Here is a 16,701-nt window from a genome sequence, read left to right on the forward strand (position 1 = left end):
TTATTTTTCATTAAGTGATATAATTTGAAATTGGGATTTCATTTTGGTTTTAAGATTGTGCAATGTTGTCTTTCATTCATGCTAATTAAAAGCTAGGGATTTTAGTGTTCCTCTTCAATATTTTCTTCTATTCTCTACTAAGAGCTCCGATTCATGTCACATTATTTCAAAATTTTATTTATCTTCGTCAATTTTAGTCACATTTACTTGATTTTAATTTTTATTTAAGTAGTTAGATCTAAATTTATATTCATCGTGCATGATTAATATATAAAAAAATTTCTCTACATACGAAAGTAAGACTGCTAACATCAAGTGCTCCCTGAATCTCGCAGTAATATCTAGTACGATAGAGCATTGATGGACAATTTTGAAACGGAAGCAATAGAAAATTCCAAAATTCACAACCTAACTTTGTAACTGCCAATGGTAAATCCTTCTTTTAAAAGTTTTAGAATGGGCCACTTATGTTATGCCATCTGTTCAATAGGCTAGCTAGAATTTGGTAGATGTCTATTCATGCCTATGTGACCTCTAACCAGTCCTTCCAAAGTTTTCAAACAATAAATCTTTTGATTGGCAAAGAAATGCCTAATTTTTTGTTACTCAACAACTAACAACTCAAGAAAGTAGGATGAATGTCATACAATGCAAGTGGATTCAGTGAAAAAAGCCATGAGCAAGAATCAAAAAGTTAAAAGGCACTTTTTGTTTCTATGACTATGAAGTCTATGACTTGTTCTATGTTTATGTAAATTGGAGTAATCAAACCTCTCATGGCTAATGGAGTAACATGTGCTATGCAAACAATTAGCCACAAATCAAGCTTTACAGTTATATGTGCTCACACACACACACACATATATATATGTGTGTGTGTACGACTAAATTAGTGGAGACTTGCTCTTTACTTGAATGAGATTGATTGACCCTAGAATTCAATTCATCCCTCCAACAGATAAGAAATTATCATCGGCTGTCGAATCGACTGAGTTGCATCATAATATCAACCTCACAAATTAATATAGTGGCAAGACTTTGCACTTTCTCCATAAAAAACTGATATACAACTTAAATTTGAACTTCAAACATAAAAATAAACAATATCTGGCCTTAGATTTGAAATCAAAAACATCCCAAACAACATTTAGTAGATGAACCTTCAATTTTTTGTTATTTTTTACATTTCTTCCACATTACTCCAAGTATTGCTTTGGATCCACTCTCACTTGATTTCATGTTGTGTTGTATGATGTGTTGATGTGTGTTTTGTGTTAAAACTTATATTTATTATTTTCATGTTAAAGTCTTTACTATTAAGGCTCATTAAAAAAGTATTTGTATTGAATTTAACAAAAATCATTAAAATTTACCAAAAATGCATATTTATTGAATTATGTAGTAAATATTTGTCCTTTGTGTGAGATATTAAAAGAAAATGAGATATGTTGCAGCATTTTAACCGAAATGTTAGGTTTAAAACATCTCAACTGTTGGATGTGATAGGGAGATGGTTCATTATTGAATCTCACGACAAATGATATTTCGACAAGCATTTTAAGCAAAAATGCTCGGGAATGAAATGACATTTGACCGACTAAGGTTCACATCTCTGTCATGTCTACGACTGTAAACCATAGAATTTCACATTGCATTTCCGGCATACAAACACAAGATATATATATATGTATATATATATATATATTCCAAACACGTGCCGTCCACGTGACCCATCAATTATGTGAGAAAAAGGGAAATTATTTTGGGTGACATGATTAGGGAGGGGACTCTAGGGAGGGGTAAGGAAGATGATGCTGACGTTGTGTCCCCATCAGCAGTACAAGGCAAGGCCATGTTAGTAGCCAAACAAACCACAGAGGGTCTCCCACGTGCCAAGTGATGTGTCAGCTACGGTCAAAAGCCGGTGGCAAGTGGGGACACGTGTAAGCCCCTGAATTACAAAGTTTGAAACATTGACCACTGTGGTGTCACTCCAAAAGCCTCTCCCTCCTCCTCGTGACTGACTATTGAGTATTAATCCCAATCCCACCCTCCTCCCCATCCAGTCGTCGTTGACTTTTGTATCCCTTCCTCAACAACAAGCATCTTTTTAAATCTCGAAATAGACATCTCAAAATGCTCATTAAGCCTCAATCACTCTCTCTTCGATCAATCAAGTGTTATACATAGATTGAAAGTAGGGTTTCTATATATATATATCTATGGCACAAAATTGTCATACGTTACGTTTATGGTAGATAATGCTTTCAAAAAGGACTTTAGTTATGCACATTTTAGAAAGTGTCAGTCAATTGAATTTTTATCCCTTAAATGTATTGATTGGCCTCATTCAATGCATCTAAGGGATGATATAATTATTTTTGCTTCCTTTCTTAATTTTCTTTTCGTTCCAACTAGTATGATTGTTAAATCAAGATATTATACACACAAAGTGATTACTGATTATTGTTAAAGTCAAAACTCACTGTTCGTAAAATTATCATACCTAACTTTTAATATTACAAAATCAATGTATAACTTATAATTTTTAAAAAAAATCATTGGCACTATTTTAGGATTATTGAATATCTAATAGTATAACTAATGTGACAATGAATTTCATGTAATAGCTAGCTACCCTCTTGAGCCCTTTTATCCTTTGCAATAATATTCCTTTCTCTACTTAAGGTATGAATAATATAATTATAACTTGCACCTAAATCATGACCAAGGAGATTAATTAAAGAGAAAAAAGAAAAAGAAAAAGAAAACAAGGAAGATAGTCATTAAGACAACAGTTCTACATGGTACCCTAAAAAAATGCATGGACTAATTTTTGTCAAACCTCCCTTCACAAAGTTAGGCTAGCAGTTATCATTCAAAGCTTCATATACTCTCTCTCTCTCTCTCTCTCTCTCTCACACACACACACACACACACACACACAAAAGAAAGAAAGATGGGAGGAGCCATTAAGACAAAACACACTCAACCCTAGAAATGCATGGACTAATTTTTTGTCAAACTTTCTTCATAAAGGTTAGGCTAGCAGTTGTCATTCAAAGCCACATAATCTCTCTCTCTCTCTCTCTCTCTATATCAACATAAAAATAAGACAAATAGCCCTCAACCAATCTCCTTGTCAAAGCTTAAATAAAGACTTTAACCAAAGCTCCTGTCAAAGCTCTGTTCTCCTCTCCTCCTCTTAATATTCCCTATGTCTGAAGAGCCCAGAGATCTTTACTATCACTACCTATTCCATGATGATCGAAATGGCAACTGTGAAACCGATTTCTCACTCTCGGGCAACACTTCTTCTTATATGTATACTCACAAGGCTTCCTCCATAGCCGATTCATCGGCTCACAATCTAGGGTTTGAACCTTCTTCATACATGAGCCCTAGTGATCAGTGTTTACAAGGATCCACAGACTATAACACCCTTGCAAGAGCCTTTGGCTTGTCGCCTTCTTCTTCTTCATTTTCTACACTCAGAGATGAGCAAAAGGCGCCAGTGGTGGAAGCCGGAGACCTAGTTGGTGGTAATGAAACTCCGGTCACTCCAAACTCTTCCGTCTCGTATTCGTCCACTGAGGCCGGTGGCGATGAGGACTCTTCCAAGAACAAGAAAGAGCAGCAGCCAAAAGGTTCAGAAGATGGTGGAGAGAGCTCTAAGACTGTGTAAGTGAATTGGGTTTTTTTTTTCCCCTTGTAAAGTATTGTAGCAACAAATTTTGATATGATCTTTGTTGCTTTTGCGTATGGAAATGTAACTTTGACTAATCAAAATATCAACAGGAACAAACCAAAAAAGAAAGGAGAGAAAAAGCAGAAAGAACCAAGGTTTGCTTTCATGACCAAGAGTGAAGTTGATCATCTAGAAGATGGATATAGATGGAGAAAATATGGACAGAAAGCAGTCAAGAATAGCCCTTATCCCAGGTCGGTTTCTCAATTAATTTATACATGTTATATGTGTGACTCTGTGTGTTTTGTGTGTGTATAATTGTATATATGTGAATCATTTTCAAAGATTCTTCATCATGTTTAGTGTGTGTTCACATTAGTTTCCTTTTTTTTTTTCATTTGTATTGTCAAAATTAAAGGTACTAGAGAAGGAATGAAAGTAGTAAGCTAAAACTCAACTTTTCTTTTCCATTTCCATGATTTTCTTAGCTATCAGACAAAATATAATACCTTGCAGAAAAAAACACATAATGCTTTATGTGGTTGTCAAGAAGATAAAGGAAACTAAAAAAAAAAACGTAACTTTTGTTGATGTTAATTAGTTTCATTATTTTCTTTCCTTTTGCTGTTTCTCAGCAACCCATTGGAAAATTTTGCATAAAAATCATTTTCTTTGGTTCAAGACTTTGTTTCTGAATAGAGTGAGACTGCCTGCTCTTGCTTTCTAGTTTATCTAGTAAGGAACAGTTCTACATTTAGAAGCCATTACTAACGATGCTCGATCTCCCCTCATATGAATTGGGATTCCAATCCTCCGAGAAAAGATCATAGAAGATATGAAAATGAACGAGTTCTTGATGTTGATCAGTTTCATTACTGTCTTTGCCATTGGAAAATTATGGATACAATCATCTTCTTTAGTGCAAGATTTTTGTTTTTAGGAAACAATTTTGATTCACTATTATTTGCAGAAGCTATTATCGGTGCACTACTCAAAAGTGTACTGTTAAGAAACGTGTGGAGAGGTCATTCCAGGATCCATCAATTGTGATCACTACATATGAAGGGCAGCATAACCATCCCATACCCGCGACACTGAGAGGAAATGTAGCCGGAATGCTGTCCCATCCGATGCTAACACAGTCACCGATGGCTGGGCTGAGCTTCCCTCAAGAACTGATGCTTCAGATGCCTCCTCATATGTACAACCATGGTGGCGCAAACTCTATCTATCAGCAGGCTCTAACCCCATTTCAGCAGCTTCAAGCACTTCCGGACAATGGACTTCTCCAAGACATGCTTCCTTCAATGCTGCATAAACAAGAGCCATGAATCTCTCTGATATCGATCTCTTTCTCTCTAAAAAGGTTTAACCCCCCCTCTTCTGATCGAAACTTTAACTTCCAGACCAAGGGCTTTTATATATATATATATATATCCCAAGAGACTCTCTCTCTATCTCTCATACTCGTAGTTAAACTTTTAGTAGTATGCATCTGTAATTCATGTTTTTTTTTTTTTTTTTGGTTAACTATCTGTAATTCATGTTATATAATAGAGTTACTTAATTTTCTTGAACTTAAGAAACCCCTATCAAATACACACACATATAGTGAGTGTGTTTCAGTTCTAATGCTGTACGTCGAATTAATTGGTATATACTGTGTGTTTGGGAAAAGCTAGAAATCTTCTTCTGTCAAATGCATGTGGATCATCAAATCAGCATGATATATGGCAGTTATAAGGTAAATTTTTTTTTTATAATTTTTGCGAGTATTGAGCCATAAACTATATGTGGGGTTCATGAATATATAGAGTCCCGATGAGAAAATGCAGGTCGTATTATCTTGAATTTCGAGAAAAATTAAAAGTAAAAAATCTCATTATTGTACTTGAGAATATTCAGCTGAAATACGTACTATCAATAACATTTAAGGATGAGATAGATTTAAAAAATAAATAAAGAAAAAAGAAGAGAACATATGAAGATAAACTTAGTGCAGTTCGTGAACTTAATTTAGATGTGAAATGAACTCGATCCTAACTATGTATGTGTGGTATTAATATAGAAAGTATTTGGTTAATTTATCTACTGCAATTTAGGGACTTCTGTAAGATTCGGGCACATATAGGTCCCGGGATGACACTATTGAATTAATGCAACAGGTATTATAACCCCAATCTGCATCAACTCCTCACCCCACCTTTAGTTAATGGAGAGAAATTACTTCATGAGATTGTCGATCACATACATATGATCATCACTCTGATTAATTGATACAGCTTTGTGGACCATATATATATATATATAGGATATCCATGCATGGTGAATGCGACCATAATACCGCATGAAGTTCATATTTTTATGTACTGGCCGGGGATCGATGGTGTGGTTTGGTACAATTAAATGAGGTTTTGATACCTAAAATAAGAATTTCCTAAGAGATGCTGCAAAACAAGGTTGCATTGCCATGCATGTAAGAGCAATACAGAATGATGAAATGCTTATAAAATAAAATAAAAATCAAGTTTCATATGTAACAATGATGAGTTTAATATGCCATTTTAAGGGAATTATTGCTAGTGAATTTATTGATTCAATTTCCATATCAAATTCAGAGATAATTGAAAAAACATCACACTTCTGCTCTAATAGGTTTGGTGAATAGTGCAAATGAGATGTTGGATTTATGGTGTGAAACTCATTAGGGCCTTTTTATTATATTAAATTGAAATTGTTGAATATGAAGCATTAATTAGCACTACGAGTTTGGATGCTTCCTACTCAAGATAGAACTCTTTCAACTAAATTACCATATTTTTATTAATATTTAAGGGTGAATGTTTAATTTGCTTGACCTAGTTTTCATCATTGATTCATTCTTAATGTGACAAGTGAGTTGATTAAAAGTCAATGGAAAACAATAATTTGTCCCTTTTTTCTTTTCAGAATATGTGATTTAATTTAGATAAGATATCCCCAAAACAAAATGTTATCCAAACACACTATTGTTTTGTTTGTGGCTAATTACACTGTGATTAGAATTTGCTGATTATTAAAATTAAGTTTGTGTTTTAATTCACTGTTGGGAGGATAGATCAATATAGACCAAACTGGTCTTGTTTTTTGGTTAAAACCAAACTTGTCTTGTTATTTTCTATTTATTTATTTATTCCCTGAAAGTCAAACTTGTATTGTTATTTGTACAAATAAATGTCTTTTCATACTCAAATTCGCATCTTGAGGGTAAATGGTCAAAACTTTTGGCACAGCAAGAAATAATGCTACTATTGTGAGTGTGATTATATGAATACTAAATGGGAGATGGTTGATAGTTAGCTTCAGAATGTAATGACAGAATATACTATTTAATTAAAGATAATATACAAAATATGTAATTGGGTCCGTTTACTCAAAAATAATACTGCATACATGCCACTAATTAAGGATTAGGTCTGGCTCTGATACCGATTATAACGGGTGAGTACTTGTGCATTTACCCAAAAATTTAAATTATTAGATAATACTACATACTCACCCATTTATACTTATTTATTTTTCTATCCAAATCTGATATGGGCCAAACTTCCCCTTATAACACAAAGGCATTAGGGACAAGGGCTAATTTGGTAGTTTTAATTTGAACTTAGACCACAGTAGAACACTAAAGACTTGGCACCACGGAAAAAACAAGTTGTATGCAAATTTGGATCGGTAAAACATTGCAATTCAATTGAAGAAAGTGAAGGCAAGTGCCCTTGCTCAACTTTTATATTTTAATTTTGCATATTCATTTTTTTGTAAATGTTTCTTTTTCTAAACTGGGCTTTACATAATTTGTTTTCAATTATCAATAGTTTGTGTTTATGGTCAATGTTTCTTTTTCTAAACTGGGCTTTACATAATTTGTGTTTTGTAACCTTGTTCTATTTAAACCATTTCTCAAATACTTATATTTCAAATCACAATTTCTATGAAAATTATATGATATGAACGCTAAAACAATATTTTCTAAATTTTGGAAGGCATGCATAATCAAATCCACATATTTGAATGCTTGACTTCATACAGTAAACACTTAAATGCTTCACTTTTGAGTTCCTATGACACCATCCCACATTCCCACACTGATTTCACAAATTGAATAAAACCGAGTTTGACAAATTGAATGCTTAGTCATGACATTATAAATCTGTACATAATGTTTTGTATGTATCATTAATCAGCATTTAAGTTTTTGCACTTATTGGTTTGGTTCAAAAAATATTTTATTTGATAGTTTAGGTTGCTGCACCCACTATTATGAAGTTCTGCACCCACTATTATGAAGCTCTGACTACTTATAAAACACTTTTTAAAATATTTTTCTTTCTTTTTGTTTTCATTAACTCTGAAACTTTGCTCGACTAATCTTCGAGACACTTCGAGACACTGTACAAAACGTTTCTTATTGAAGATTATGTGTAATAGAAGATTACTTAATTACCCTATTCCGTAGCATATCATATTTCAACAAAATATATATATATTTAATTTATTGAAATAAATATATGAGATACATTTGTTAAAGAAGAGTGCAGAAGAAATTGCATTTCAATGATTTGATATAAAACTTAAATTTAGTGATGATGACCAATTCAAGTTCACTACCCAAAAGTTGATAATGATGGGTTTGAATCTGTTTTACAATCTTTAAAAGTGACAAAATGTGGTATACCTATATTTTGACGACCAATTAAAGTATACATTGCCGTGCGTCAAAAGAAAACAAAGCATTCACACTCTTTAGGCTTTTAGGAAAAAAACGATCATGCAAATAATTAAGAAATTAATATATATATATAATCACCTGCTCAATCTAGCTAAGTCTCCATATAATCATAGCTAGTTTTGGAGTTATTGAGAAGCTGTCTATTGTAGGCAGCAAGTATGAGCCATGAGGCACTTATTTTATTCACAAAGTAAATACATAATCGAGGTGGTTGCTTCATTTGTACTTCTACATAGTTTAATCAATAAGAACGACCCATTAATAATAATAATAATAATAATAATAATAATAAAATGAAAATGTTCTATCAACTTATATCCACTGTTCCCATTACTGTACTCCACAACTACAAGACTTCAATTTTCATATGATGTATACTAATTTTCCAAACTTGGTACTGTAATCAACAAATTGCATATAGCATATAGGTTTATATATGTTTAAATATATATATATATATATATATTAATACAAGTTGAGCTCGATTGAGGTGTCGGCAATCCCAACTTAACCATTTTAACTCCATTATTTATATTTATAATTAATAATTATCTATAATGAATATAAATTCATTTTCCAAAATCCTACTATTTTTTATAATTTTTTTATTTATTTAAATAATTACTCTGAAGCTAACTTGAGAATTGAGTTGAACTTGATTTTTAAAATCGTATGACTTTTTAGCAGAACTTAGTTTGAGTAGTTGAAAAGTTAGAGTTAGAGTTTTTGATTTGTGTCAAAGATCTTATACTAAAATTGCTTTGACTCCTTATTCCGTCAATTCATCTTAAAGGCACCCATATTCGCAAGTGAAAGGATCCAGGCAAAGAATGAAATAATTTGTGGGGAACAAAATTTACCTACTCACCGATTTAATTAGATAGGATGACTGAATTTTATTTCAAATAAAGTTAAATAATCAGTAGATTGATAAATAAGAAAAATCAGAGAGAGTGATTGAATTTTATTCCAAATAAAATTATTGTTTTTATTTATCATTTTTCTGATTTTATAATCACAATTTATTTGTGCATTTGTGTTTGGAAGGAATAATCTACTTATGATAAGTAGCAAGTGTTGTCCAATTGTGTAACCACTGATTTTGTCATTTTGATTTTTAAGGAATTCTTGGTTGAAGATTACGAGGCGTTTCGAATAAAAGAACGCCCTGTTTATTTATTATTTATATTTGTTATATTATAATTAATTGTTTGTTGGTACCATCAGTCAAAAAAAAAAGAAGATCATTCTTCTGTAAGAACAATCAAAGAATTTCATTATATCCCTTCTAAGATCATTATATTTCATTTGGTATTTCGTAAGGATGAGATAAATGATATGCGGATAAAGCACAAAATCTATTTTTTTTTTTTTTTTTTTTTTTTAAAAACGAATTACTATTAAAGCTACTAAAAGAGACTTTCGGATGACTAAATATAGATACTGGGATGTCTCTTAATAATGACTAATGGTTGCTCGCCTGATTTGGAATAGAATAATAATAATATGCTCTATGTAAAACCTGAAGCAGCTCTATCTAAGAACTTCTAATTGAGATATGAATACACACTAGGTTGCACAACAAAAGTCGTTTTTGCATTAATCCAAAGTTCAGAAAAGGTTTTATAAGATTAAAAAAGTCCGTTGAGCGCCTTATAGCTATGTCACAATAGATCCAAACATTCACACTCTAATCATGCAATAGAACATTATTTTCTATAGTAATTTTTTTTTTTTTTACTATATATTTTTTATAAAATATTGCAAATCAAGAACACAGTTAAAAATCTAAAAAGAGTAAATACACCATATAAAGAACAAAAAGATACTAACCAAAAATTTACGTTATATAAACAACACATAAATTTACGTGGTTTCTATTTTTTATTTTTTATTTTTTATTTTTATCTCATTTATGTGGGTGGTTTCGGGTAACCGTAAAAATCTGGCAAAAGATTTTAATATGAAAAAAAAAAAAAAAAAAAAGAAAAGAAAAGAAGAAGATGTAGTATACTAACACTCTTGAGGTTTGCCAAAATGACACTTAGATGAAACTTACCTGTTTTGTGGATAATGACACTCCTTAAAGATTAAAAAGTGGACAAAGACACCCTGGAAGCCAACTAGTATGAAAAATTGACCAAATTGTCCTTTGACCATTTAGTTGACCTTTTTAACTTTATCAAATATTGGTACGCATAAATTGTTCATAATAGATGAAGAATATAGACTGTATATATATATATATTTCTACAGGTTCCAATATATGCTTTAACCAGGTCTTGCCCTTCAAAAGGAGTAATGGGCTTTTCTGCTTATTCTATTCTTTCATTTTGACGCAATCATCTTGTAAACCGCATAAAGAAAAAGGAACAAAGATTTCTTTACAAAAAAAAAAATCCATTTTTAGAAAACCCCATTTTAGTAAAGAAAATAAAGAAAACCAAAACCGCATGACGAAAATCCAATATTTTCTTTACAATATTTTTTTGTAAAGAAAATACCATTTTAGTAAAGAAAACATGAACAATTTTTTTGTGAAAAAAAAAACCCCATCTTTTTTTTTTTTGTGTAAATTAACAAAAAGATTTAAAGAAAGATCAAGGTTTCAATTGAAGATTTTCTCATCAAACACACAAATAAAATAAAAAAATAGAACAAAGATATATAGATACATATAGCACGAATATATTAATATAATTTAAGAAAAAAAAATAAGATACTTAACAGTAGATCCCTTTCTCTCACTCTCTTCCTTACTATAAGGAGTGGACGCTTATCTATTTACTCAAAACTCAAGTTGTTGGGTTGTGCTAGATACCCACTCATTTATATCCAATCACTTTTTCATCCGAATCCGATATGGGATAAATGATCCTTGTTACACCCGGGGTCAGGGGCGGAGGGAAGGGGGGCTGGCGGGGGCCATGTCACCCCCCTCCCCCCTAATTTTTTGGATTTTTTTTTTTAGTATAGGTAAAAATAAAAGGGATTTTTATAAATACATGGGCTTAAGGCCCAAATGTTACTTTAAAATGAAAACAAGGTCTTAAAGTTTCAATTATTGGTTTGACCAACACAATATTTCTCTAAAATGGACTATACTTTTTACTTTAAACCACACAATAACCTATATTATTAGAAGAGACCCTAACAATACTTTTATATTATAATGATCTTAGATTTTGGAATATACTTGCTAAATGATCCTTGAATAGTTTAAGAAATAAAGTAAAATTTTACAATATATTAATATGGACTTAGAGACTTCTTTAGACAAAAGATCTTATATATAAATTAAATTTAACGAAACAATATAGGCTCTGATATCAAAATTGAGTTGGATCTAACCAGATAGAAGCATGCAAAATAACATAGAATAAATTTAACAATTAAATCACAGAAATGACTGCCGAACTTGATAATGCTCTGATAACGTCCTATACAAACGCCTGAACACCAGCAAGAACGGACCAACAAGCCAACAGTTCGAGTCAACTCATAGAAGAAATTGCTAATTTAATACTAAGGCAGCTTGTACTGGTTGGATTCAAGAAAATTCTAGGATCCACACTGTCTGGCTAAATAAAATCTATATATTAGATCTTTTTGTCGATAAAAGTCCTTTACCCGAAAGTACTAAAAATACTAGATAAAGGAAATAAAATTTTTGAACAAGAGTAAACTGGATGATTTATTTCATGGAAAATATATACATGGATACACACTGTTTATGCATGGATACACTCTCACACTATTGTACAAAGGAAACTGAACGAAAACACACTGAAAACTGAAGGCTGAAATGCTTGATGGTTCTAGACTTGATTGCTCTAAAAACTCGATGATCTTTACTTGAGCAAAGAGGTTCCTTTTATAGAGGAAGAGAGGGAGGAATCGGCTGCTGAGCTTGAAGATGCTACATGGATGGTTGAGATTCAAGATGCTTTAGAGATAAGATGACATGAATTATTGCTGAATTGTTGATGTCTTTTTCTGGAGAATTATATCTACTTTTATTGTTGAGAATCTGCATTCGGTGGATCTGCTTTTAACTGTACATTGTTGAGAATCCACTTTTCTTGAATGCTGAAGCTGCTTTTTTCTGTTCATTGTGGAGAATCTGCTTTTCCTCTAGAAATCTTGCATATTGGACAAATTTCTGTCGGTAGTGCTATCTGTTAGACTGTCAACTCTTGCTCTTGCATGCCTGTGGGCTAGGTATTCATCAGTACTGTCTAGTGAGCTAGTTTCTTCATTTCTGTAGGTGAGATCGAACTATTCCAATAATATTTTTTCTTCATTTATTATTTCTTCAACTTCTGGGGATATCTCAATCTCTGGAGGAGACTTAAGGACATGAGGAATTCTTGCTTTAACAAAAATTTCCATGTTGATATTATAATTATAGAGTCTGAAACCAGGATTATAGCTTAGGTTAACTTGACAATAGGCTTTGTAGTATACCAGATGGTTAAATGTAGCTGGTTCTATCTCATTTCGAAAGTTATTTACAAAATCAATGTGTTGGGTAAGAACTTTAACTTCTGTGGGATCAGAATGAATGTAAATTCGATGCTGTCCCAGAGTTATAGCTCCATCTTTTACCCATTCTGGGGGAATACTGTGGATTTGAAGAAGAATTGGACTGTCTGGCATAAAATTTTAGGTTAGTTTCTGTTTGAAGGCAATGGCTTGGTTTAAACGGTTAGGAAAATTACATAAAAAATCTAGATATTCTAAGGGCGTGTCCTTTGGTATGGTGACACTGTAGATCATTTCTAATTCTAACAGCTTACTTAGATAACAAATGGTTGTTTTTGTAGAGAAAAAGGGGTTTTCTAGTTATTTCAAAAGGAATAAAGAAAATAGGATCTACATCTAACAAGATAATGGCCATAGGTGTAAGGTTGCCTGTCTGTATAAATCGTAAGAAAAAATAGTTATAATGGGTTCCTTTGGATGGACTGTTGTTTCTGAGGTAATTTTGGATATCAACCCATTCCTTAAGCCCATCTAACTTAAACTCTTCAAGGATAAGTTCTTTGATGTCTTCCAGAAAGAGCTCAACTTATTGTCTCAGGATTTCTCTGTATGTGGGAGAAAATATGGGTAATAACTTGGCATACTTGGTTTGTACCTGCAGAAATTGAACCTTCTGAAGATTTTCATCTTCATCAGTCCGTTGCTCAGCAATAGTTAGCTCTGTGGGATTTGCTGTCGTTTTTTTATAAGCTAAATTTAACTTTTTATAATGAGATATAAGTGTCTCATGTTCTTGTTGTAAATTCTGATATGTTTTATTAGATGATACAAAATATTCACTTAAAGTATTTAGATTTCTAACGAGGGTTATATCGGGGTTATTTCTAGAAAACCAAATATTATCTAAAATAAGTTTTTGGTCAGGAAAAAGATTATGTCTAGCGCAGAACTGTTGAGCTGGATTTTGTATAATCAAAAGAAGATTAGAATTGCCTGGTATAAGGCTATAGCTGTTGTTGCTCTTGATTTCCATTCCTGTAAAATTTAACAATCAATTAGTAAACGGGATAGAATATCTGCTAAATAATTGTCTTTTCCTTTAACATGTTCAAATATGGGTTTAAAACCTCTTCCAGTAATACAATCAATAAAGAAAATCCATCGTTTTGCAAATATCCGTTGTTGCTTTGCTTTGTTTGCAAATTTAACTATGTTATCATAATCTATTCTTATAAAAAATTCTTTATCAAGGAATATCTGAAATTTTTCAATAGAATTTGTTACTCCGAGAATTTCTAGATCTGTTGAAGGTAAAGTAAATTGTGCTTTATTAAAAGTTTCATTAGTATGGCGACAAATTTGTTCTTCATCTCGAGAAGATTCTTTTGTAGGTCTTTGAAGAAGTAAACATGTCCATCCTTGAGCTGATGCATCTGTTTGAATTATTTTATAACTATTTTCAAGGGGAAGTTGTAAAGGTTCACTATATATTTAATTTTCTTAACTAACTCTATGTCTTGGGTATTAAAATATTTTTGACCATGTTTTCCTAATTTTGAATACAAAGGTCCTACTAATTGTCCTAATTTTGAAATAAAATTGCGACCATGATTTAATAATCCTAAAAATGCTTGTAACAACTTGGTTTCTTCTAATTTATCAGGAAAGTCTAAAATCTTTTTGACAATATGAGATTGTAATTATATTTTTCCGTCTTTTATGTATAAACCTAAAAATTCAATATCTTCTTTTTCTAATATCATCTTTTTACTACTTATAATGTGGCCTTGTGTTATAAACTCGTTGAATATAAGTTCAAGATGTTTTCTATGCTCTTCTTTAGTTTGACTGAAGACTAAAATATCGTCTATGTAAACACAACAGAATTTTAAATGTTTATTGAATATAGTATTCATTTTGCGCTGAAATTCTTGTAGGGCATTTTTTAATCCAAAAGGCATAACAAACCATTCATAATGTCCTTCGGGACATGTGAATGTTGTCTATTCAATGGATTCATCAGCAATACGAATTTGCCAAAAACCTGATTTACAATCAAATTTAGAAAACCATTTTCTATCTTGTATTCGATTTAGTAGCACATCTTTATTAGGAATCTTATGACTGTCATCGTATGTGGTATCATTTAAATGTTTATAATTTATAATCATACGAGCTTTCCCTCTTTTTATTTCTGTATGATTTCTAACCATGAAAGCTGGACTTCTATGCTTACTATTACTTTTTCTTATTACTTTTAGTAATAAAAGTTCTTTAATTTGTTTTTTGAATTCTTTTTGATCATCTAGGGTATGAGGATTATCTTGTGTCTTTATAGTTATAAAAGGATTTATTATATTTAATTTTGTTTCAATTTTATTTTTATACCAGTGTTTCCAGGGATCTTCGCCTAGAATCTCAATGGTTTCAGTTAGTCTTATAAAATTATCAATATTTAATTTGAGGTTTTTTAATATAGCTATATTATTAAGGAAAATCTTTGGTTTATCTAGATGACTAAGAAACATTAAAGCTTCAGTAATGGCTCCTTTTTCTTTTTGAGGAATATAAGGATCTCTAGATGAAATAAAGGTTCATTTCTTAAATAATTGTAAACCTGTAGGGGTATACATGAATCCTCTTGTGAGTGAGTTTATAAAATTTAATCCTAAAATAAAATTATAGGTGCTAGAAATATTATTGACTACATAAGTCTGAGGTAAAACAAACTTTTCATTATTAATTATTATAGGAATGCTTTGAACATAATGGGTTATTGGAAGTTTTTCATTATTATACTGGCTCATGTTAACATTATAGTTTAACTTTACTAAGGCTTCATCTGGTACTAAATGCTTTTGAATTATGCTTTTGGATGCTCCAGTATCAAGCATAGCTGAGGTTTGAACTAATTTTTCTCTAAATTCTATTGTTACCGGGAATTGAATTAGACTAGATGGTTTATATATTGAATTTATGGATTCGACTAAAATATCTTCTTGCTTATCTTCATATTTTGTATAGCAATTATGACATAATAAAGTTTTACAATGGTTTTCACAGTAATGACCTTTTGTAATAGATTTATTGCACTGTTTACAATTATAAGAAGAAAATTGAAAATTAACCAAGCTATACTAACATGATGGATTACTTATAGTGTGAACGAAATCTTCTATTGAATGGAGCTATTGTTCAAAGTCTTCAATATTATCAAAGTTGCTATCTAAGCTCTCGATACTATATATGCTTTCATTATCATCGTCAGAATCATAAATATTTTCTAGTTCATATAATTCTTCTATCTGTTCTTCAATATCTTCAAGTATGTTAATCTTTTCTTGTATCCTTTTGATAGGATTCTGCTTGTATCGATAAAGGCAATTTGGTCTTATATTTCCTGGATCGCCACAAAAAAAACATTTGTAATGTCGTTCTTTTGTGGGTAAAGTGTTTACCTTATTAGTTTTGTCCTTATTATCCTTTTTATCTTTATTTATTTTTTCCTTTTTATACCAAGGCCACTTTCTGAATTGCCTAGGGTTAGTTTTGACATATGTTTTTTATTACGAAAGTTCTTGTAGGTCTTACTTCTGCGTAGATTATATATTTTTTAGTTTATTGCGCTTATAATTATAATTTTTCTGAGGCATACAATCATGGTGGAAAATCTATTTGTCTACACATTTAACAAAATTATTGTTTGATTTGTTTAGATTCTTTACGTTGTCTACATTATGCTTTTAACATGTTATAC

At 31.4% G+C, this 16,701-nt stretch overlaps 1 protein-coding gene across 1 annotated transcript; it reads left to right on the plus strand.

The window, feature by feature from the left end:
• Window positions 1-2,908: 2,908 nt before the first annotated feature.
• LOC132311128 (WRKY transcription factor 71-like) lies at window positions 2,909-5,265 on the plus strand. Its single transcript, XM_059808872.1, has 3 exons — window positions 2,909-3,681; window positions 3,799-3,942; window positions 4,659-5,265. Exons 1-3 carry the CDS (start codon window positions 3,218-3,220, stop codon window positions 5,017-5,019), a joined length of 969 nt encoding a protein of 322 aa, XP_059664855.1. The 5' UTR covers window positions 2,909-3,217; the 3' UTR covers window positions 5,020-5,265.
• Window positions 5,266-16,701: the final 11,436 nt, after the last annotated feature.

Source organism: Cornus florida, unplaced genomic scaffold (assembly GCF_030987335.1).
Source record: "Cornus florida cultivar Cherokee Brave unplaced genomic scaffold, ASM3098733v1 CherokeeBrave_3.0.0_Hap2_Chr01, whole genome shotgun sequence".
NCBI lineage: Eukaryota > Viridiplantae > Streptophyta > Magnoliopsida > Cornales > Cornaceae > Cornus > Cornus florida.